This window comes from Scyliorhinus canicula, chromosome 11, assembly GCF_902713615.1.
Source record: "Scyliorhinus canicula chromosome 11, sScyCan1.1, whole genome shotgun sequence".
NCBI classification, from domain to species: domain Eukaryota; kingdom Metazoa; phylum Chordata; class Chondrichthyes; order Carcharhiniformes; family Scyliorhinidae; genus Scyliorhinus; species Scyliorhinus canicula.
This window is the reverse complement of record NC_052156.1, coordinates 80,685,635-80,709,885: the sequence shown is the minus strand read 5'-3', so window position 1 is coordinate 80,709,885 and position 24,251 is coordinate 80,685,635. Positions and strand designations below refer to the sequence as shown.

Genomic DNA, 24,251 nt, shown 5'->3' with positions numbered 1-24,251 from the left:
TTTTTACGATGCTCCGCCCCCTCAAAACCGGCATACGCGAGGAGTACGCCACACGCCGTTAGGACGGCCTCAGGACGTCACCTGAGGCCCTCCCCCGATGTTCCGCCCCTGATGGGCCGACTTCCCGACGGCATCGGCCGTGTGTCCTCTCAACTTACGTAAATTTGGAGTGGCGGCTGTGGACGATGTCCAATGCTGCCACAGTCTGGTGAGGGGGGGGGGGGGGGGGGCTCCGCTGCAAGGTGGGGGTGCGGGGGGTTACAGGGGGCAGTGTTTAGCAAGCCGGGTCCGCACGTGGCCGGTGCCATGTTGCACCGAAAACGAAACCCAAAGAAAACAAAAAAACTAAATGGGGGTAAAGATTATTATCTGAAATTGTTGAACTCAGTGTTGAATCCAGAAGGCTGTAAAGTGTCTCAATGAAAGATGAGGTCCTGTTCCTCAAGCTTCTTTGGTACAGTGCAGGAGGCTGAGGATAGAGGTCAGAGTGGGAATGGAGTGGAGAATTGATCTGGCTGTCACTGTCTTCTTCCCATGGTGTATGTGTGTGTGTGTGTTCGTCTCTCGGCCTGAGAATATCTCTCTTTGTCTTGTGTGTCCGTCTTCCTCTTGGTATGTCTGTGTGTGTCTCTCTATCTTCCTCTTGGTGTCTCTGTGTGTGTCACTCTGTCTTTCCCTCGGTTTGTGTGTGTTTCTCTGTCTTGGTCTGTGTCTCTTTCTCCCTCTCTTGGTCTGTATGTCTCTCTCTACCCATCAGTCTGTGTGCCATCATCATGGAATAGGCAAATTGCAGCAACAAAAATGAGAAAAGTTGCACAAAAATATATTCATACTGTTATCATCTTCCTTTAATAACATTCCAATGCCCAATTTGTGGTGGGTTGCTAGCACAATCCCCCCCTCCCCCCCATATCACAGAATTAATGCCACAGAATTCCCTTTCATCTGATTTGTGATGTTCTGTGGCCTATTTCCTTTCCCTCATGATGTGAGCACAAATACATGGAGTCTCCATGCCACACATTCATGAGGCACCATCAACAATGCAGAGGCTTAATCACATCTCACTGCTCTGCTTGTAGGACCAGTCCATGGCAGTATTATCAGGCCTCATAATCATGATTCAGGGTGTAGAACCTCCTGTGAATCGGTTGTAATTCACGCCAGCGGGATTGGGCAAAAATGGGCGGCCGCTCGGCCCATCGGGGCCCGGAGAATCGCCAGGGGGGTCATTGACCGGTGTGGCAGGAATCCCACCCCCGCCCGAAAAAGGGCGCCGGAACATAGGGCAGCTGGCGTCCAGGTGGGATTCGCGCCTCCCCCTCGGGATTCTCTGACCTGGCGCAGTCGGAGAATCCCGGCCAAGGCTTCTGTTGCATAGTCTCAATAGTTTGGAATTAGTGTTTAAGCATGGCAGAGATTCCACATGAGAGTGGATTTGGAGCTTTATCCAAATAGTCTTCTTCTGTAAGTGAATAGTTATCAGAGCGATTCATCCAGAAACAGTGTCCGGGTTTTTCCAGTCCCTCAAGTCAATGGACTTTTGTCTGCTCCATCAAATTTTCCACCTGGAAAATCCCGGACAGTGATTCACAAAGGGGCACAGATCCATAGATGCTTCCAGTCTTTTACCATCTTAATTAAGTGGGATTGATGCAGCCAAGCCTGGCTCCACCTCACCAAACAGCCACACACTCCCAGCAGAAGTCACTGAACCATTGCAGGAGCCTGAACTAATTTTTTAATCGTCCTTCAGCAGCTGCATTGCCCATTCCATGACTGATTAAACCAGGAGTCATCCCAGACTACAACTCACCGGCCGGGGCATTCAACCACTCAAATACTGACAAGACGTAGAGATTGATCCACGGTCTTGATTGATTATTGATGGGAATAACCAACGTGCTTTTGGCAGAATTAACTCACCCACAAAATGCTGAGCTTGATCTGGGGTTTAGGCATGTAGGTAGGAAGATTATGCATTTTAGCTGTTGTGTGGACAGCACTTCAGGGAGGAGCAGCAATTTCTGATTGGTATGATTACAGGATGCTGCAGCAGCAGCACTTTGCAGGGTAATCTGGGGCATACACTCTATTCTCAGTACCACATGTAAAGTAAGTGTACTCCTTTTCCTTCCACTCATACTGCACTTGAGTGATGGGAATGAACTCGATCGTCTGACGCTGCCAAGAAGAAAGAAAGGTGCAATTTAGTCAAATTTCCTGAGTTTCCCGATTGCAGCCTGAGATTAGTTATTCCAGATATGACCAGAGGTTGAATTTCCTGCGTTACAATGATTTCAATATTTACATAGAAAATCAATGTGGGTGCAAGTTAACAGTTTACACTTATCCGTGCTTTTAGCAAAGTACAACATCCAAAGTGCTTCAGAGAGGTGTTATCAAACAAAATTTAACATATATGAGGAGATTTTAGGGCAAATGACCAAAAGCTCGGTCAAATAGTTTGGTTTAAAGGGACGTTTTATGAGGAGCGAAAAGAGGTAGAGAGGTTTAGGAAAGGAATGCTAGAGCTTCGGGCTTAGCCACTAATTGTGGAGTGCTTCAAATCAAGATGCTCAGAAATGTGATGAATACAGATATTTCAAAGGGGGGGGGGCATGTGCCTGGAGGAGACGATAGAGATAGGGAGGAGTGGTGCCATGGAGGGATTTGAAAACAAGGATGAGAATTTTAATATTAAGGCTCAGCTGGGGGCTGATGTGGGTCAGTGAGCACAGGGATGAGGCAGGGAGGGATAAGACTTAGAACATAGAACATAGAACAGTACAGCACAGAACAGGCCCTTCGGCCCTCGATGTTGTGCCGAGCAATGATCACCCTACTTAAACCTACGTAACCCGTATACCCGTAACCCAACAATCCCCCCATTAACCTTACACTACGGGCAATTTAGCATGGCCAATCCACCTAACCCGCACATCTTTGGACTGTGGGAGGAAACCGGAGCACCCGGAGGAAACCCACGCACACACGGGGAGGACGTGCAGACTCCACACAGTGACCCAGCCGGGAATCGAACCCGGGACCCTGGAGCTGTGAAGCATTGATGCTAACCACCATGCTACCGTGAGGCCCCTACTTGATGTGAGATTTGTGCAGCGGAGCTTTTTCAATAGGTTTAATTTTAGTGAGGATAGCATGTGAAGATGAGAGGCCATCCAGGTGTGCGTTGGAATAGTCAAGTCTAGAGGTGACAAAGGGTGGACGAGGGTTTCAGCCGCAGATGCAGGGCAAAGTCACGTAGCTGGCAGTAGCGATGGTGCAGAAAAGTGGTCAGAATCTCCCCTCGGGGTCAAACAGGACACCAAGGTTGTGAACAGTCTGGTTCAGTCTCAGTTACAAGGGAGACAGGAATGGAGCTGGTGTCCAGGTAACAGAGTGTGTGGTGGGGACTGAGTGGCTTTGGTCTTTCTAATATTTAGCTGCAGGCAATTTCTGCTCAACCAGTACTGGATGTCAGTCAAGCAGTCTGGCAGTTTAGGGACAGTGGAAGGGATTAGGGTAATAGTAATAGGGGAGAGCTAGGTGCAGTCAGCATACATAAGGAAACTAATGCTGTGTTTTCAGATGATGTTGTTGAGCGGCAGCCTGTATCGTGAGAAACAGGTTAGCACTGTTGCTTCATAGCGGCAGGGTCCGATTCCCGGCTTGGGTCACTGTTTGTGCGGAGTCTGCATGCTCTCCCCCCTGTCTGCGTGGGTTTCCTCCGGGTGCTCCGGTTTCCTCCCACAAGTTCTGAAAGACGTGCTGTTAGGTGAATTGGACATTCTGAATTCTCCCTCTGTGTGTACCCGAACAGGTGCTGGAATGTGGCGACTAGGGGCTTTTCACAGTAACTTCATTGCAGTCTTAATGTAAGCCTACTTGTGACAATAAAGATTATTATTATTATCAAGTGCCAAGGCCAGATTCTTGGGGAGCTCACGGGGCAGTGTTGCGGGAATGGGATGATTAGTTTCAGATCAGTCTATACAAATTGGGTGATACTATTTACTAGTCAACTCTTCCGGTGGTGTTAGAAACAGGACATAAAAGGAGCATGTGCAGCCTGTGGGTGAAGTGAGGTTAGAAGGCAGTTGATAATTGTACCAGTATGCACAGATGTTATCCATTCCATTTGCAAAGTCATATTATCTTTTTTTTTAGTCCAATAGTTTGATATTATTACTGCGGGAAAGGTGGGGAGCACAAAGCCGGGCAGGTTACAGCTTATATATTTCTATGTCGACAGACTGAGAATTTGGAAAGTGCAAAACTGTAGGCGCTAGAGTGCCACCATTGCCCAGTGGGTATAGTCACTTAGACAATTCCCATTATCCATGTGAGCATGAGGAGTTCCTGCACGGAAAAGGTTCACATGAAACCTGACAAAAATGGGAGGCTTTACCAACAGGAAATGAATCCTGACACAAAGGCCTCAATTTGCAATTACACGTGGGCCCATGCTCAGAAAATAACGCCATTGGATGACGTGCAAACCCTCCGGGGCCTTCGTGATGCGCTAGAATCAGGGGTGTGGGGGAGGGATGTGGGTAAGCCGGCAACCCACATGTCTCCTTCAACTCGCTGTTCGGCTCATTGAGGAGTTTGTTAACAGGCTGGGAAGGGTCAGAATCACATTGTCAAATAACGGCTTGAGCAGAGCGGCTTAAGTACCTGATTAACGAGCATTTGGGAACTTCAGTGGACTGGTAGACTGTTGGCCCTCAGCCGTCCTGCTTGCTCCATCTCCCCAGGCATCAGCACGCCCAGCAATGGCTGCACTTTGCCTTTTAGAATTTCCCTCCAGGACTACTTGCAACCTCCTCCATGCGGCTAGCATTCCTAATTGGGTGCCAACAATCACTTCCAGGACCTTTAAAGGCCTTCCCTTTAACAGTCATTGACGTGGTGCACACTCAGGACCCGAAAATGATCCGGCTGTCAGGTTCCCGACACCACGTTGATATACAGCCAAAGAGTTTTAGTCTAAAGTATCAAAATACAGTGATTTCTGCCGTCAGTTATTGAGCTACTATTTGGTCAGATTACACATGACCGCACACAAAATGCCTGAATATTGCGTGAGAATTCCACCAAACACAAACATCTTCATACCTGCAAGCGGAGGGATTCACAATGGATTACTGCAGGTTCTGTGCACAGTTTGTAACTCACCTGTTGGATTATGGGGGAGGTTCTAGCCAACTGGGTCGCATGCTCTTGGATGGCTGTCTGGGAGGCCTGATTGATCTGATTGTCTGGAAATGAAACTATCGGATTGACCTAGGGTGATAAACGCAAAGACCACTTTAATCCAGAGCGCCGGGCCAATTGTTCAAAACCAGAACGCACAATTCACTACCTGTATTAGTTAATTGATTTTCTTGTAAATCCTGACCCAATGCCTTAAAATAACTGATGTTAGCAGTTATTTGCGGGATGTTTGACAATGCTGTTTATTAAACCATATTTATTTGCCCAGCAGGGGATGTTGGTGAAAGGATGGTAAAGAACAAAGGCAGGAATAAACTTGCATTTGTATAGCACCTTTTTCTTCGTTAAGGACATTCCAAGCTTCACCCCACAATCAATGAAGTATCACCACTTTTGTAATTGAGGGAAATGCAACAGCCAATCTATGCACACATATCAAAGTCCCACAACCAGCAGTGAGGTAAATGACCAGATAATCTGTTGAGTGACATAAATGCTGGCCAGCAGGACACCAGGTGAGATACCCTTCTCTTCATGAAACTTCATGGAATAGTACAGAAGGAGCCTCTGTTTGAAGTCTCCCCTTCAGTGAGCGATTGTGGTATAGCGGTGAGCATAGCTGCCTTCCGAGCAGTTGACTCGATTTTGATTCCCGGCCATTGCAATAATTATTTGATTGGAAATTTGTGCGCCACTTTGTGAGTTTCAAACTGAGGAAGAGAAACAGCTTGCAACTCAGAATTTACGTGCAATTAGGGCGGGGAGTGCAATAAGTAACGTTCTCATCATTCTTTTGGGCAGCACGGTAGCACAGTGGTTAGCACAGTTGCTTCACAGCTCCAGAGTCCCAGGTTCGATTCCCGACTTGGGTCACTGTCTGTGTGCGGAGTCTGCACGTTCTCCCCGTGTGTGCGTGGGTTTCCTCCGGGTGTTCCGGTTTCCTCCCACAGTCCAAAGATGTGTAGGTTAGGTGGATTGGCCATGATAAATTGCCCTTAGTGTCCAAAACTGTTAAGTGGGGTTACTGGGTTACGGTAATAGGGTGGAGGCATGGGCTTAGGTAGGGTGCTCTTTCCAAGGGCCGGTGCAGACTCGATGGGCTGAATGGCCTCCTTCTGCTCTGTAAATTCTATGATCTATGATCGATGTACAGCAAATGCTGTTGGCATATCATTAGCGGGCCTGACCCGGTATTGTCTAGGGCCTCCGCCCCGGACAGGAAGGATTACCAATGGCGATGTTCATTTGTGGTTTCAAAAATCGGGAAACAGGTGCCGTGGCTGCTGAGGAGGAGAGAGGGGGCACGAAATGTGTACCAACATTGCCATGTGTGCTGACAGCTGTGCCGCTAGCCGGGGGGCTTCTGCCAGCTCCACGGGGAGCAGTGGGGGGCAGCCAGGAGGTGGCCATGGGGTTGGAGTTGACTGGCATGGTTCACCATTGCCTCAGCCTGCAAGGCAGCCATGCACCTGCACATGCCACTGACTGCCCACTGTGAATGCAGGACCACTGGTCGTATGGATGTCTCCAACCCCCCTCCCCCAAGGTACCCTCTGGCCCCAGCCGACCCATCATCAGGATGGGCCCGCTCCAGTGCAGCCAGTGTCACCTTGTTGGCGAGGATGAGTGTTTGTGTGGAGTGGAATGCTAATATGCAGCTGCAGCTTGCTAGCCCCTCGAATTACTCCAGGAGCGGCGGTAATCTCGCTGTCACAGAAGCCCACAGATTCTGTCCCGCCGTCGGCACTTAGTTTCTGAAACGGACAATCCCGCACCTTACCCCTCTTTGGCATGCACGCTACCCTTTCCTGACAGTCTTACAAAATTAAACTAAAATATTGGGGTTTCTTTTTTTTAATTTTAGAGTACCCAATTTATTTTTTCCAATTAAGGGGCAATTTAGCGTGGCCAATTAACCTCCCCTGCACATTTTTGGGTTCTGGGGGTGAAACCCACGCAGACACGGGGAGAATGTGCAAACTCCACACGGACAGTGACCCAGAGCCGGGATCGAACCTGGAACCTCGGCGCCGTGAGGCAGCAATGCTAACCACTGCGCCACCGTGCTGCCCCCAAATATTGGGGTTTCTGTCCCGTATCCTAGCTACTGTTGGGGTCTGGTCTGGGATCGCAATAGCTCTCAAGAGTAAAAGCCTCACCTGGGACACTATCAGTTGACCCATCCCTGAGGATCACGAGATGTCTCCAAGCCCTGCCTGTCCACGGCGCCCCAATCCCATCCATTGGTCCCTGGGACGAGAGGATTTCCCTATGATGAGGCCGACTAAATTGGGCCTACACTCTCTCGTGTTTAGAAGAGTTGTGATTCTAGTAATAGGGTGTGGTATATACAGGGTTAATGTGGGACTGAGTACAGTGCCACCCACACAGTGATGTAAGAAGGCACATGACCCAGAGCCAGCTTTAGTTTAGAGATGGACGAAATGTGTAAAAACCCAGGATGGAGTCATCTCCATCTTTGTACCCTCTACTGTAGGTATGTATAACGTTAGGAGCTGTTAATAAAGACTTATTGTTAATATATTCAAGACGATGATGCCTACTTCATGGCTTCTGTAGCAGGATTCTTCAGTGACCTCATTGTAGCACACAAGATTCAGAAGGAGTTTAGACATTAGACACGGAAAAGTTGTTTTCCTTAAACATTCACTCCCTCCACCACTGACACACAGTGGCAGCTGTGTGTGCTATATACAAGATGCACTGCAGCAACTCACCAATGCTCCTTCGATAGCACCTTTCAAACCCGCGACCCCTACTACCTGGAAAAATAAGGGTAGCCAACACATGGGGACAGCACCACTGGAGTTCTCTTCCACGCCACTCACCACCCTGATTTGGAAATATATCGCCGCCCCTTCACTGTCACTGGGACAAATCCTGGAACCCTTAACAGCGCAGTGGGTGTGCCTACACCACGTGGACTTCAGTGATTCAAGAAGGCAGCTGACCACCACCTTCTCAGGGGCGTTAAATGCACACATTGGGCTGGATTCTCCGCAGCCCCGCGCCGAAATCGCGTTTGGCGTGGGACCTGAGAATCAACTTTCCCGACGGAATCGGGCCTGGCGCCGCTCCGGCGATTCTTTTCGGGCCCCGAATATCCGAGCATCCGCAAATTATGCCGTGTGGCTGGGGGGCCATTGCCAGATTGCAATGCGACTGAGCCACAACATCAGGGGTGCCTCTAACCTCCCCATTCAGGCACAAAAATTGACGCATGTGAACCATCCCAAACATCAAAGCTCCTACATGGACTTTGTAGTTAACAAGGACCGGCAGCTCAGCGTTAGTCACCCAATTCCAGCATCAAGCACTCCCAGGTCAGGTTTAGCACAGTCGGATACAAGCTCAGAAGTACAGTTCCTACTCTAGCAGCGTCCCTTCTCCATCGCCCATACCAAACCATCTCTCTAAAGCTAATTTGGTAACTTCACTCAGCAACATTGGCCCAAAATCAGCAACCGGATTAAAATTGTGTGATGATCCTTTCATTATGTGGAGTTTTAAGACAAAATTCTATTTCATACCCTGGATTGTTGTTCAGTGAAGATGCTCTGGCCATTAATTTTGCCGTACAATTCCAAGGGAAGTCCACTTTGTCGATCAGCAATTCCTTCAAAAATGTTATTTTTCCTAATTGAGGAAGTAAAAATAAGTTAGATTTAGCTACCCCCCCTTGAAAAGGAGCTCACTTCACTCTGTTCTGTAACCCACCAGTAGAATATCCCTTCTTTAATTGAGCAATACTGTGAACATTGCTATTGCACACCATCGCCAACAGACACCGAGGTGTGCCAAGCTGTTTCTGGGCCTCCGTTAATGCAGCTTTGTCCTGATGTTTTACTCTTCCGTGTGTAACCAGATGGTATTCCATTGTGTATGGATACTGGTTTGGAACAAAATGAACACAAACTACTCCTTACACAAGATCACTCCATTTATCTTCATTCCTATTTAGTTCACTACCTTAACAACCATGGATTAAGTATTGATTTAATGAGGTCAAAGCATGACTGCTGTTGACCATTCGAAGCCAAAGGACTATCCATTTGCATTGAGCATATGGTATTAGGCGGTATTCTCAGCACTTCAAACTTATACGCATGGGCAACATTTTCCAGGGGAGGGGCTGGGCGGTGGACGGCTCGCCTCACACGCACCCCACCCCACACCACAGATCCAGAAGCAAAGCTTGCGTGGAACCGACTCACACTGCCCCAGTCCGTCCTGCACGCTGTGGGTGGGCTAAATAGGTTGCCAGTAAGACTCCACCCCTCACTGGGAGAAACTCCCGCCCTTGGGAGCTGCCAGCCAAACAGTGCATTAATGGCCACTGCGAATACTGCGAGCAGGCTCAAGGAGAAGACCCATAGACCCTGGGGCAGGGTAAGCGGGGTGTTGGGAGGGGAGGGGGTAGGGGTGGTGGGTTTTACAAAGCAAGCAGGTAGGAAAAAAGTGGAATAATATCTTATGGGGGAGGTGGTTGCATTCCCTGATCCGCACTCCTTGAAGATAGTACCCATCCTCCTCCTTCCTTCCTGACTTATTAAAATTATTATTATTTTTTTAAAACAGCCTGCCCACTCCTTCCCGACTCTCCATGCATACCACATTATGGCGCTGGGAAGCGCATTATTGGCTCAATTAGCTTGATCCTTGACTATTTATTTATATATGGTGGGCAGGTTGTTCATTTCAGCACCCACCCAACCTATGATGGGGTGGGCAAGAAGGTGGTGGTGATTATCCCTTTAAGGGCAGCACAGCAGAGTAAGGGTCACCTGCCTTGGGGTCCAATTCAGTCTCAGAGTGGGGGTGGAGCCCCCTCTTAGGCAGGAGACATGGAAGGAGTTAGGTGCAGCCATGAGGTTTCTATTTTCTTACTAATAAATCCTTTTGTGTTCACAAATGAAGTCTGCAAAGGTGCACCAATACATCTTGCGACAGGGATAAAATTATCATGACACAGCCTCTGGCCCAACACCTGTGAGTGTTCTGTTTTAATCAAAGTCTTAAAAAAAAGTACTCACCCGGATGCCTCTCTTTGGGCAAACTTGAGATATTGCCAGAGCCTGGGTAATGTAGAATTAGAAAAGATGGACAGCTTCCAGCTGCATGGGCAATGCAGAGGACACGGCAAGACCCCTGATCAGAATCCACAAGGAGGGTGAACGAAATGCTGCAACGTACCGCCATTTACATTGTAAACTAGGAGGTGGTCTAGGAGGTTCAGTGCAGTGGAGAGGCTGAGGGGCAGACGCAGAACAATCCTGAATTGACCGGCAGTGTCAAAAGTTTAGAAAGAAATATACAGAGAAAGAAACAAAAGAAATTAACCCTGCGAAGCAGGAGTTGTAGCTTTAAGTTTTTTTTAAAAGGAACTTGAAGCAAAAATAAGTTGCTGCAGAGCTTTTTTAATAAAGAGCGAACAAAAAGCAGTGCTTTAAGTAAAAAAAAAATGCCCCAAGTGAACTGCGAGGCATTATGTAGCGTGGAAAAGAAATCACAGAGCCGAACCTGACAAGCTGCAGGGACAGAGGGGAGCGAGCCTGAGGGGGGTCCTGAAAGCAACCGCTGCACTGATCACCTTCAATCAAGCAGAGAAGTTCTGAAGTAAAAAAAAAGTTAACGAGTTTTTAAGAATGGTGAGCCCTTGGACCCCGAGCTGCATGGGGTCTCCGAGTGAAATGGTCAAAAAACCGGCACTTCGAAAAGAAAATAACAAGAAGAAAGGAATGGACTCTCTGAACGGCCAGAAGAAAGTCCCATGAACAGTAAAAATCTCAAAGAAGAGGCAATGGAAGACCTTAGAGGAGGCAATGAAGAACTCGCGGAAGAGGCAATGGAAGACTTCAGAAAGGTGGCACTAGATTAGCCCAGAAAGAGGGCAATGAAAGATCCCAAAAGGAGTCCTATGAAAGGCCCCAGAAGGAGGGCAACCAAAGATCCCACAAGAAGGGCAACAAGAGAATTGCAGAATGGAAACAGGTTAACACTTCTTTGGAGGAAGACTTGACCAAAACTGAAGCCAGAGATGTTTGGCTGAAGTTAAGATAAGATGAAGGTTCGATTTATAAAGTGTATGTGTCCAGTAAGAATATGATGGATTCCTCTTAGAAGAAATGCAGAAATTAAAGACTTCAAAACAAACTAACTATTAAACATAAAGAGGAATCAGCAAAAAGAATTAAAGCTCCAGAGAAGACATTAAAATAACAAGGTGTAATTTATGAGACAATGTAGAATAAGCTGAACTCCATGAAAAAGCAACTAGAAAATAATAACAAGTCCAGGAAAGAATTGAATCAGGGAGAGTAAGAACTTGAAAAGGGAAACTCGGCAATGAGAAATTAACTTAAGTGGTAAAGACATTGAAATTGATACAGAATCAGCAACTCAGACAGAGAAAGAAACTGAGATTGCGCGCCAGAACAAGGGGCGAAATTCTCCCCTACCCGGCTGGGCGGGGGGTCCCGGCGTAGCGGAGTGGCGCCAACCACTCCGGCATCGGGCGTCCCCAAAGGTGCGGAATTCTCCACACCTTTAGGGGCTAGGCCCGTACCGGAGTGGCTCCCGCTGTGCCGACTGTCAGGGCGCGATTCCCGCCCCTGCCGATTCCCGGGTGGCGGAATTTACGCCGGCCCCGGGCAATTCCCCGACCCTGCGGGGGTTCGGAGAATTCCGCCCAAGTATGCTGAAATGGTCATTTGAATGAAAAAACACAAGAACCGATATGGCCGATGAAAAAGATGCTAAATTGAAATGCTGGAAAGAAAGGAAACTTTATCACACCACCAGAAACAGAGTACCATGGCCACTCCTTCACACCTGACAGACCGAGATTGTGAAAGAACTGTCAAAACGTCAGACTTTGTTGTATTGTGATGATGTGTCTTTATAACGTGTGACTGGCGATTGGCAACGCCCATAAAGTGATGCATGTAGTCACATGGTCAAAGAACAGTCTTGAACGAAACTCAGCAAGCTACAAGCTTGTATGGAATAGCTCCATGCAAGACCATATTTGGAACACACTGTTAAAGCCTACCAATAAAAGTGTTCATGATTAAACCCACAAGCTTCAAGAACTTATCAATGAGCCATCACTACTTCAAGAATAAAAAACTCATATTAGGTACATAATTTGGACCTTCAGTAGTGGATCAAGTTAGAGCCCCGGAATTATTGTCACTGAGACTGGGATCGTTTCATGTCAAGTGACATGGAGGGGCGGATTGTTTGTAAACACATGGACCACTTGAGGAGTAGAGAGATGCTTCAGGAGTCAGTGTTGCCATCAAGAAATGTTTTCGAGCTTATAAGCAGCGAATAACCTGTGGACCTGTCCTAGGCATAACAAGCAGCCCGGCTAACTCAGTCGGTAGGGTATAGGGACTGTTAATCCCAGCGTCATGGGTTTGAGTTCCACGTTGGCCGTTTTAGTTCCTATATTCTGTGAACATTGAGTTGAACTGTTTGGGCAGCGCGGTAGCACAGTGGTTAGCACAGTTGCTTCACAGCTCCAGGATCCCAGGTTCGATTCCCGGCTGTGACTGTGTCTTCACTTTCCTCCGGGTGCTCCGGCTTCCTCCCACAATCCAAAGATGTGCAGGTTAGGTGGATTGACCAGGCTAAATTGCCCCTAAATTAGGTGGGGTTACTGGTTTACGGGGAACAGGGTGGGGGTGTGGTCTTAAGTGGGGTGCTCTTTCAAAAAGCCAGTGCAGACTCGATAGCCGAATGGCCTCCTTCTGTACTGTAAAATTCTATGATCCTAGGAACTGATGTCTCCATGGAAGCAAGTAGCAATGTGCTAGTCCCTGTTAATTGCAGTCCCTGTTAATAGAACATAGAACATAGAACAGTACAGCACAGAACAGGCCCTTCGGCCCTCGATGTTGTGCCGAGCAATGATCACCCTACTCAAACTCACGTATCCACCCTATACCCGTAACCCAACAACTCCCCCCTTAACCTTACTTTTTTTTAGGACATTACGGGCAATTTATCATGACCAATCCACCTAACCCGCACATCTTTGGACTGTGGGAGGAAACCGGAGCATCCGGAGGAAACCCACGCACACACGGGGAGGACGTGCAGACTCCGCACAGACAGTGACCCAGCCGGGAATCGAACCTGGGACCCTGGAGCTGTGAAGCATTGATGCTAACCACTATGCTACCGTGCTGCCCCTAAATCTTGACCCCCCATTGGTATTCCAGCTCCGTCAACCTATTGAACAACTTCGTTGCTTCCACAGAGAGAGAACGCAGCTAATGTTTCGAGTCTGGATGACTCTTCGTCAGAACTGATAAAGAGTCATCCAGACTCAAAACATTAGCTCTGTTCTCTCCCGGCAGATGCTGTCAGACCTGCTGAGGTATTCCAGAATTTTCTGTTTTTGTTTCAAATTCCAGCATCCGCAGTAATTTGCTTTTATCCTTGCTTCTGCTTTCACTGGCCTTTACTCCCCATCTTTCATCAGAGCTTTGCACCAAGCAATTATTTCTGCAATGGCTTTCTACATGTTGCATACTTATGGTACAGGTCTGTCCACTGTTAAATTTGACTTGGCCGTCTCAAACAAAATCTCCTCTCCTGAAATGTTCTTTCCACTCCAGAAACTTTTTCTGTGAATGGGAAACTCACATGCCTTCTCCGTTAGAATATTCCCGTAACAGCCTCCCCGAACAGGCGCTGGAATGTGGCGACTTGGGGCTTTTCACAGTAACTTCATTTGAAGCCTACTTGCGACAATAAGCGATTTTCATTTTCATTTCATTTTCATATTCCTGCTGTAATGTTCCTCCTCCTGCCTTCCAATGATGAGTTCACGCAAGCTTATTGTTTTCTTAATCTCTGCTCAACTACCTTTTTACTATTACTAGCACCCTGTGTTTGGCATGGGGAATTGCCAGAAAAATAAAATAGCCTAAGTTCTGAGTATGGCAAAGCATTTCTGCACCAAATGGAGATTGGCTCCAATTTCAGGAGTGCTATGAGTGTAATTGTCTTATTTATTTCAACAGCCATCCTTGAGATTGATCAGAGTGAGATCTGCCAATTAAAGTTCAACGGTGTATATTATCATCGTAGAATTTACAGTGCAGAAGGAGGCCATTCGGCCCATCGAGTCTGCACCAGCTCTTGGAAAGAGCACCCTACCCAAGGTCAACACCTCCACCTTATCCCCATAACCCAGTAACCCCACCCAACACTAAGGGCAATTTTGGACACTGAGGGCAATTTATCATGGCCAATCCACCTAACCTGGATTATGGATACATTCTCATGGAAACTGCAATGAGGTTGCCATTTTACATAACGGGCAGAATAGACAGCATATTTCCAAAGTCTTGTGTCCTCCTTTTAACTGAATGGGATCTGAACAATGGGCAGGATTCTCCGCGAACCGGTGGGGTGGGCCACTCCGGTGCTGAGGAGTGGCGTGAACCACTCCGGCGTCGGGCCGCCCCAAGGATGCGGAATCCTCCGCACCTTCAGGGGTTAGGCCGGCACGTTTGGCACCATGCCAGATGACGCGGAAGGGGCTTGGCGCCACGCTAACAGGCGCCGAAGGGCCTCCGCTGGCCAGCGCGAGTTGGTGCATGCACGGGAGCGCCAGCGGGTGCTGGCGTCATCCCAGCGCATGAGCAGTGGGGGTTCTTCGTCGCACTGGCTATAGCGGAGTTTGACAGTGGCTGGTGCGGAGGGAAAGAGTGCCCCCACGGCACAGGCCCGCCCGTGGATCGGTGGGCCCCGATCACGGGCCAGGCCACCGTGTGGGCACCCCCGGGGACAGATTCCCCTGCGCCCTCCTGAGGACTCTGCAGGCCGTCTGTAGAGTCAGGTCCCACCGGTAACTACCTGGTCTAATTTACACCAGCGGGACCCGCCAAAAACGGGCGGGCGCTCGGCCCATCGCGGGCCAGAGAATCACTGGGGGGGCCGCTAGCAGCGGCCATCGTCTGCCGGGATTCACGCCCCCCCCGACGATTCTCCGACCCAACAGGGGGGACGGAGAATCCCGCCCCAGAACTCTGAGCGAATCCAGTGATCCAGGGCAGCATTCTTATATAAAATTCCCACACCCCTCAACATTGCTGTTTAATAGCACTCCAGCAGACTATAAATGCATTACACTTACCACTGGACTGTAAGCTGGATGAACAACATTAGTTGTCCGCTTCCTCTGCACGTTTGACAAGCTCTTGTGCCCTGGCCGGAACAGTTATCACAGCTGAGGACCAACAAGAAACCAAAGTCAGATATACATCATTATATTTTCTATCCAACCAACTCTACTCGTATGCTTGTTGCTCACCTCAGTATAGGTGCTGCATGTTGCACAATCTCAGTTTAAGATTCCAACCCATGGTAGCCTTGATTCTCTGAAGATAGTTAAAAAATTTAATCCAGGATATTTTGCATCCTAGATTTAGTGTTCTGTCAATCATATGACTGATTCCACTTTAGCACATTGCCCGAGTGACAAGACATACGACCATATGGTGCTGCTCCACAATACTCAGGAAACTCGTCCGTTCCAACCTGACACTCATTCTCTCTGGAGTAAGGTGCAAGCGGCCCACTGATATCGAATGCAGGTGGTTGTTATTGGCGTGTGAACCTAGACTGTTTGTGCAGGTAGTTTCCCTCATGGTGGTGGGCACCACGGTATAACTTCATTCTGTCCCTGTCCTGAATCAATAGGTCGTGCACTTTACAGCCAAATCACAGGATTATGATCTGGAGCTGGGGAATAGGCCAACATGCCCCTCCCCTGGCTGAATGCTGTCCATTGGAATCCCATCAGGCCTTTCCATCTTGCTTCCTGCCAGCGGGAATTTACGTCGGCGTCAAATCCGATTGCAAATAAGCGGCCTGCACAAGATGTCCTCAGTTAGTCAGAGACATTGGGGTGAGTGCAACAACTTTCTGCCATAGTTCTGTGCTGCTCTTGATGTGCTGTTCACTCCTCTGCCAGGGCAGATCGGTTCCTGCCCTTCATATCCATGCTGGGCTGGTCTTCACGGACAGCACGGTGCTGCTGGACCCATGGACTTTCCTGTGTCCCTGACTGGGATCAGTACCACTCCTGGCGTTAGGTAGTACAGGGTCTCCTTCCCCTTGGTGCCACTTGGCAGTGTCTGCCTGGGCAACACCATGCCCATGAAGCCACCAAAATCATACAGCACCCGCAACAAAGGCCCGAAGTCCGCCCGGGGGTGGAGTGCAAGGTGAGGCCGGGGGGTGGGGGAGGGGTGGGGGGGGGTTGAGGTGGGTGTGTCCCAATGAAGACCAGTGGGCAACGTGGAAGGAAGACTGTGTACGTTGGGGCGAAGAGTGAGGCCTCCCGATGGCAGGCAGAGAGGCAAGGAGGCGGCTAAAGAAGATGAACGATGGAAGGCGAAGGGAAGACAGAGGGGAGGGTAACTGGACTCTGACAAGGCTGAATGAAAAGCTCACAAAAAAGGGGATCAAAGGGATATCAGATTGTATACTGGAAGGGGATGCACAAACACTCCAGATGCGGTGAGTAGAGGTCCACTTGGGACATGGACGCCTCGCAGGTAATAGGCACAGGGAGGAAGGTGGTTGAAAGACGTCCCCTTGAGGATGTTAGCCTTTTCCCTCAGGGTTGCTGACATCCTGCACGGTCTGGTGAAGACAGGTGTGCTGAAGAGAAGATAAGAGTGTGCTGGACTGGTATTTAAATATGGCGGCGGGACCTTCAAACCTGTCAGCTGAGGCCAGGAGAGCCGGAGAGGAACTCCCTTGGGCACAATTAACGAGTTTCCAAGCGCCGAATCGGGCGTGGGATTTCATGAGGCAGGTGGCGTCGGAGCTACCCACCACTGCGCTTCGTCTCAAAATGGCAGAATTCCACCCGTGGTATTTAAAAGATCATCGCTGATGATCAAAAGTAGTTATGTTTGTTTCTTTTATGCTTTGGGAATTGGAAGAAAGGTCCAATTTGGCTTCTGAGGAGGTAAGCTGTGAGAGCTTGAAGCTGAATCAAAACCAGGAATCCCATTACAGTTTTATCAAAAACGTTGGGCTGGATTCTCCGCTGTCGGGATTCTCCATTGCACCGGCAGTGCACCCACGCCCGGGAATTTCCTGGCGGCCTGGGGCTGCCCACAATGGGAAACCCCATTGGCCAGCTGGCGTGATGGAGAATCCCGCCAGCGGCGGGGGCGCGCCACACCAGAAAACCGGGACGGACACTCCCTCCCATTATTTGTTTAGCTATAAAATCTTACCACTCAAGTGGAGGACAGTCTGCCCTCGAGTCCTGTGCTAGCCCTTTGAAAGAGCTTTAATTACTCTCGCTCCCCTGATCTTTCCCCGCTACCCTCACAAATTCCAATTTATCAATTATGAATTCAATTCTCCTTTGGGAGTTGCTGTTAAACCTCTTTCCATCACCCTTTGAGGCAGTACATTCCAGATCATAAATTTGATTTATTTTGCCGATTATCTTAAACCTGTGTCCACTGGTTACTGACACATCGACAGCTGGAAACAGTTTCTCCTTTTTAGGGTTTTGTAATGTATAAAATGGACTGTTTGTGTTAGGTCCACTGTTATTATAAATTAGAACATCCTGGGCTTGATTCCTGGCCTGTGTTCTGTTTGTTAACATCATCCAGGGAAACAGTTAGGATGCTACAACTGGCCTTGCCGCATTCATGAGATGCAAATGGCCTTTGGACCACCTATCAGATGGAAGAGCGGTGCGCCATTGACCCGCCATTGAGAGAATGATTTTAAACCAGCGGGTTTCCCACTACTTGATGCCTGCCAGATTCACCTTACCCACCACCAAACCCGCTGTGGGCTGTTTGGGAGAATCCAATCCTAAGACCTCAAATTAATTAGTGTACCGTACATCAGCCTCAATCTTCCACAAGCTGGCAGAATGAGATTTTGGGTAATTATAACCAAGCGAATACAGCCACTTTGATTAATTCTCAAATTCAGCCATTCATACTGGGCGGATTCTCCGAAATGGAGGCAGAGTGTTCGCGCCGTGGCGTTCACGACGGAGCGAAACGGGTGCGGGCACTACCGATTCTGGCCTCCTGTACGGCGCTGGAGCAGTTCACGCTGCTCCAGTCTCCCTACCCGGCGCCAACTGGGCGCCGCACTAACCCGCGCATGCGCAGTTGGGCCGTGCCAACCCACGAATGCGCGGGGGACTTCCTCAACGCACTGGTTCCGACGCAACATGGCGTGGGGGTTCAGGGGCCGGCCGCGTAATAAAATAGGGCCGGGGCTGGAGAGGCTGGCCTGCCAATCGGTGGGCCCCGATCGCGGGCCAGACCCCATCAGAGGCCCCCTCCCCGATGAAGGAGCGCTTTTCCCCGCCCCACAGGCCGCCACCCGACCCTATGCGCAGATTTCCCACCTGCTGAGAGCAGGTATGAGTTCACGCGTGGCTGCTCGGCCCATCAAGGCCGGAGAATCGGCGGCCCGGCCGCGGGCGTCGCGCCAAACGCGCCGGCACCGATTTTCCGCTCCTCGGCGAATCTCCTGCCGGTGTCGGACCGACGCCGCAGGAAAAAATGGCACGAGCGCCAATTCTCCCTTGTGGCGTGACATGGGAGAATCCCGCCCAATATTCCTTAAGCTCTTATTAGCAGCTTTCAGCATTTACCTGTTTATCACACTTCTTGCAGTAGAAGAAAGATACACCCCCATGACAGTGAACTCACTATTTGGTGTGCAATTGAATTAAAATAGGTCCTAGCATCCACGCACACAGCCCAGCTCCAAACACACATTCTACTCATACTGGGGTGCATGACCTTACTGGGGCTCATGGTTTTGACATAGTATCTTGAACACGTTTTCTTACCGCTGAAGCCCAGTGCCATTACAGTGGGTACATCTATCGTCGGAAAACTGGTATCCTCGACCTTTACACACCCAGCATTTCACCTGTGTTTACAAAACAGCAGTATTACTTTATATATAGCTATACATATACATCTCATGGGTGGCAATCCATTGGCTGGTGAAGGATAATCCAATGCTTGATATACAATGAATTGGAAGGCGCACAGAAGATATGTGATTCAGATCGTGAATCTTACAGGTAAAGAATAAGGGAACTTGCATTCATATTTAAGTAGCTTGAGGTCAAGCATTATGCTGCTGGTTAAAGGGTTTGCTCTATTTTAAATCCTCAAAATTGGGAACTCGGTTGACTTAATATGCCATATTCAGCAGTCAATCACACATTCTACAGCAGGCATTGTCAAACTCGGGGGCGCGACCTGCGGGTGGGCAGCGGGCGGGTGTTGGGTGGGTTGCGGTGCCATCCATCGCTGCGCTCCCAACTGAGCAAATCTGCGCACAACAGCCACAGCAGCCGGCTGTTAATAACACCGGCTGCAAGCGGCCTTCAAAATGGCCGCGAACTTGTAAAAAAAATGCGGCTGCACTGCGCATGCGTGCCAGATCATCGGTGCACATGCGCAAAACTGCGCATGCGTGCCGATGATCGGGCACGCATGCGCAGTGCGGCTTCTTTTTTTTTAAAAACGGTCACAGCTTTTTTTTTTACAAGTTCGAGGTTGTTTTATTCATTTTATTTTGTTCATTTACATTTTTTTTACAAGTTTGGGGGGGCTTTATTTGATAAAGTTTTACAGGAAAAAAATGCAGAACTTTGGACAGGTGGAGACTCCATACTTTCTGACATCGAAAGGCTTCACCTTCATCCAACAGGTTCCATTGGAGGAGCGTGTCCGAGGGCCAAAGGGACCCAAAACCATTTCCTCCATTTTTGTCAGCAGCAAACAAGGTAATAGAAAATGGTGGGTCACGAAGGTCAGCCGGCGTGGGTCGCGAAGGTCGGCCGGCGTTGGTCGCGAAGGTCGGCCGATTGGTAAAAATGGGTCCCCGGAAAATAGTTTGAAAAACACTGTTCTACAGCACTTTAAAAAAAAAATTAACCTAATCCAAGTGTATGGTCAATATTCCAGCTTGCTCCAAAGGGAACAATGCTGTTCAAACTGGCAAGTAGAGTGACCACTGTGAAGTAGTTACTGTCATGGATCTGCCTAGTAACAGCAGTAACAGATGTTTAACCAGACTTGATAGGATGCGATCTGCCCAGCAACACATACAAATCTGCCAAGAGTCTGCAGAAGCAGCATTCAAAAGACAGGATGAGATGCGACTTTCCCAGGAATGAGTTTAACAGACATCTAGATAGAATCAGATATAAATTGGCTATTAGTAGAATAGTTTATCTAGATGATGGAGAGATCAGTGGAGGTATACACATGCTAATTTCTAGAGTCAATGAATTGAGACAGTCAAAAGCACAGAATGCAGAAACAAAGGGTAGAAATTGAATAATTGCCAGCACCCTCAGAAGCAGATAGGTCTGTTTACATCTAACAGCCTGGACGGCAAGTTTAAATCTCACAACCTGTGAGGCAGTCCACAACTGTTGGAGCCAAGGCTATACAATAACCTTCGTAAAGGCAGTTTAAATATCTTTTGGTGGACCAGGAAACAATATTTCTCAGACTTTATTGTCAGCCCTGAATTGTGTGGTAACTACAAGCTGGATTTGATTTATAGATTGATTTACTTGGATATTGTTTGAGGAAAGGGGATTAAGGAATTCAGGAATTGCAGATATATTTTGGAACTAGGGGTATGTCCTATATAAACCAATGTGTGTTTAGTGATTCATATAGTTAATTGCCTTATCTCATGTATGTAGGAATTTTTAATGTAGATTGTATTATATATATATTTCTGTTGCAGTAATGTTATTAAAAGCCTGGGTTAAGGTATATATATATATTGCAGTAATATTATTTTAAAATCCTGGTTTAACATACTGGCAGGCAGTGTGTCTGCAACAGGTGCAATTATAATGCCATAAAAGTGAGATAATCATTCAGTCCAACCATGTTCTAATTTACAAAGAAATGCCCAATGGAACTTTGTTATGACTGTTGGAGATACCCTGGAGAGTAGATAATTTGAGACAATGTGTTTAGACTTAGGATTTGAGTGGGATAAATATGATGTCATTACTGGGAGGAGCCAGGTCTGTCTGTAGTTTTGCAGTTTCATATAGGATTGGCAGTCTGCTAGGAGTTAAGTTGAGCAGCAGTTTTGCAAAATACTGTCAGGCTAAACAGGAGTATGACAAAGACTGAAGGATATGCAGGCTGTCCCTGAAAGGCTCTCTCTCTCTCTTTATCCAAAATGTCTTGCCAATAAATCTCTATACAAGTGTGCAGCTGTGTTTTCTAACTTTATTTACTAGTGGCTTTTGGCCTGTAATGGGCTTTGCTTAATTGGAGATTGAGAAGGTATAAGGTAGTAGTTAACCTGTTTCCCTGTTTTTTTATGAACTGTTAAACTGTTAATTGTAGAGCTATGTTTCTGTGATATCAATGTGGTTAATCCTGTGTTAATAATAATGTTAACTTTCATATAAAAGATCCTTAATTGTCAGTGGAATCACTCCTGGGGTGAAGTATCATTTTCTAACAGTTTACAAGTAGAAAATTGTTGGGGGTTTCTCGTCTGGTTCCCTAATATAGATGGCCATCTGGCCCAGGTACCGGAACACCTAGGCTAGTGTAGTCCTGTTTGTGTGTACTTGCCTTTTCATTAATTTAATTAAATAGTCTTTAATAATTGTTACATGATGACTGGGCTGCTTATTCTCACTAGGATTCGAGGTGATTCCTTACACCATTGTAAAAACAAAACTACACCCGCTCCCCCATGAACCAGTGTCTCAAGTTGGGATACCCTCGCAAATACTATCTGCATGGTTCATGAGTCACCAAAATCCAATTTTCATGCATTATCCGGTTGAGGGATTGATAATTCATATCAGTTAGAGTCATCGTCTGCTCTATAAATGCGGAGTCATTAATTGATTGCCTCCACAGTCTTCAAACAAGAGTCAGAAAGGCGTGGAGCCGTCTCCAGAGAGTTACGCACAGAATCTCGGTTGGCACTCCAATGCAGTACTGAGAGGGTCAGAGGTACTGGGCGGGATTCTCAGTTTGCCAACACCAAAATCGTGAGACCCTATTGGGCAGAGAATAGGTTCCAACGCCGAAAACGCAGCGGTGCCGATTTGACGCCAAATGACGATTTTCGGTCACCTCGGCAGCAGTGCCAATGTGTACCGGAACGTACATATAGTAAACACTGTTTACATATCATTAGCAGGCCTGATCCGGTGCCTCCGCGATTCTCCTTCTCTGATGGGCTGAGTTCCCGACGGCGAGGTTCACTTGTGCTTTCAAAAATTGTGAAACCGGCGTGGTAGTTGCTGAGGGAATGAGAAAGGAGGTAGGTCATTGAGAGGAGCGACTACAGTTTGCCAGGCCGGACACTGGCCTGACTGGCTGGGGTGGAGGTGGGGCCCTGCCAGGGGCAAGGGAAGGGTGGGGAACAGGCTGAGTGCCGGGACGGCCAACCACGGGACTGGAGCGGTACCCAGGCACGGACCGCCATTACTGCGGCCATCTTGCTGCGCACCCACCTTGGCCCCTGTTTTGTACAGTGACACAACTCAACCCCCCTGCCAGACCCTCCCCACCTGGCCACCACCCAGGGTGACACTCACAGTAGCCCCTACAGGGACCACGGTGCTTACCCCTGGTGAGGGCAGTGCCAGCCAATGGTATTCGGGATGGACAGCAGGACCAGAGGCCCCCAATGGTGCTGGCCACTGATGGAGCCAGGAGTATGGAGATGGTGGGGGTGGGGGCAGAGTCTGGGGTGCCAACCGGGGCCACCATGTAGCACGTTGGACCTGATTGGGCACAGGGGTACGCACAATGCTAACATGTCGGCCTTTCACCCCCACAACCAGTAATGATGGCCTCTCTCTAGTCACCACAGCCCTGGAGATGCCCTGCGGCTGTACAGCTGGAGCTGCTCGAGGAGGAGGAAGAAGCAGCAGAGCAGCAGAGGGACAGGTGGCAGCCACCCAGGTTGGAGAACAGACTGGCTAACACACTGAGGAGGAGGTGCCACATGGGGCTTCGTGTGTACAGCCACCGCCTGTCATTCGAGGACCTGCCGGACTGGGCATACCATTGAAGACTCCAGCTGAGCAGAGAGACAGTGTAATGTATCTGCCAGACAATAGCACACCTGGCACCACAGGGTTATGGGGGAGGACACCTGCTTCCGGTGACTGTCAAGGTGATGGTCGCCCTGACCTTTTGCACCACGGGATTCTTCCTGGCGCCGAGTTGGGACCTGTCTGGGATCTCACAGACCTCGGTGCACAGGTGCATCCATGCAGTAACGGAGGCCCTTTATACCCAGGCAGCTCAATACATCCATTTCAATGTGGACCGAGCCCACCAGGCTGCCCAGACAGTGGGCCTCACCGCCATTGTCAGGATGCCCTGGGTGACTGATGGGATGCCTGTCCCCCTAAGAGCATCTGCAGATGACAGGCTGCTCAACGCCAACTGAAAGAGGTTCCACTCGATGAACGAGCAGCTAATACGTGACCATCAGCTGTGCATTATACATGTCTGCGCCCAATACCCGGGCAGTGTCCAAGACACCTTCTTCCTGGCACACGCGATGATTCCTGACATGTTAGAGACGTGCCCCCCCCCCCCCCCCCCCCCCCCCCCCCCCCCAGTCGGCTGGGGGTTGGTTCCTGGGCTATCCACTGCGGCCTTGGCTAATGTCACCTATCCTGAGGCCACGGACCGACGTGGAGACCCACTACAACGACGCCCATGCAGCGACCAGGAGCGTGATCGAGTGGTGCTTCGACCACCTGAAGTTGCATTTCAGGTGCCTGGACCGCTCCAGTATGAAGCTGAGAGGGTCGCCGCATCGTGGTGGCCTGCTGCGTCCTCAACAACATCGCACAGTAGAGAGACGATGTGCTGGAGGAGGAGGAGGAACGCCAGGCCTAGCCTGACGAGGAGGATGCGGAAGTGGGCGACGATAGGTAGGACATGGGGTCCAGGCAG

At 48.9% G+C, this 24,251-nt stretch overlaps 1 protein-coding gene across 1 annotated transcript in view; it reads right to left on the bottom strand.

Annotated features, from left to right (window-relative positions):
* Positions 1–229: 229 nt before the first annotated feature.
* The window catches only part of LOC119973153 (protein SSUH2 homolog), a 71,410-nt gene continuing 47,388 nt past the window's right edge, over positions 230–24,251 (bottom strand). Inside the window, exons 9-13 of the mRNA XM_038810769.1 lie at positions 19,112–19,194; positions 15,395–15,487; positions 8,772–8,877; positions 5,182–5,289; positions 230–2,184 (exon numbers count right to left, since the gene is read on the bottom strand). Coding sequence (XP_038666697.1) covers positions 2,041–2,184; positions 5,182–5,289; positions 8,772–8,877; positions 15,395–15,487; positions 19,112–19,194 — 534 coding nt within the window. The 3' untranslated portion in view covers positions 230–2,040. The remainder of the gene's footprint in view (positions 2,185–5,181; positions 5,290–8,771; positions 8,878–15,394; positions 15,488–19,111; positions 19,195–24,251) is intronic.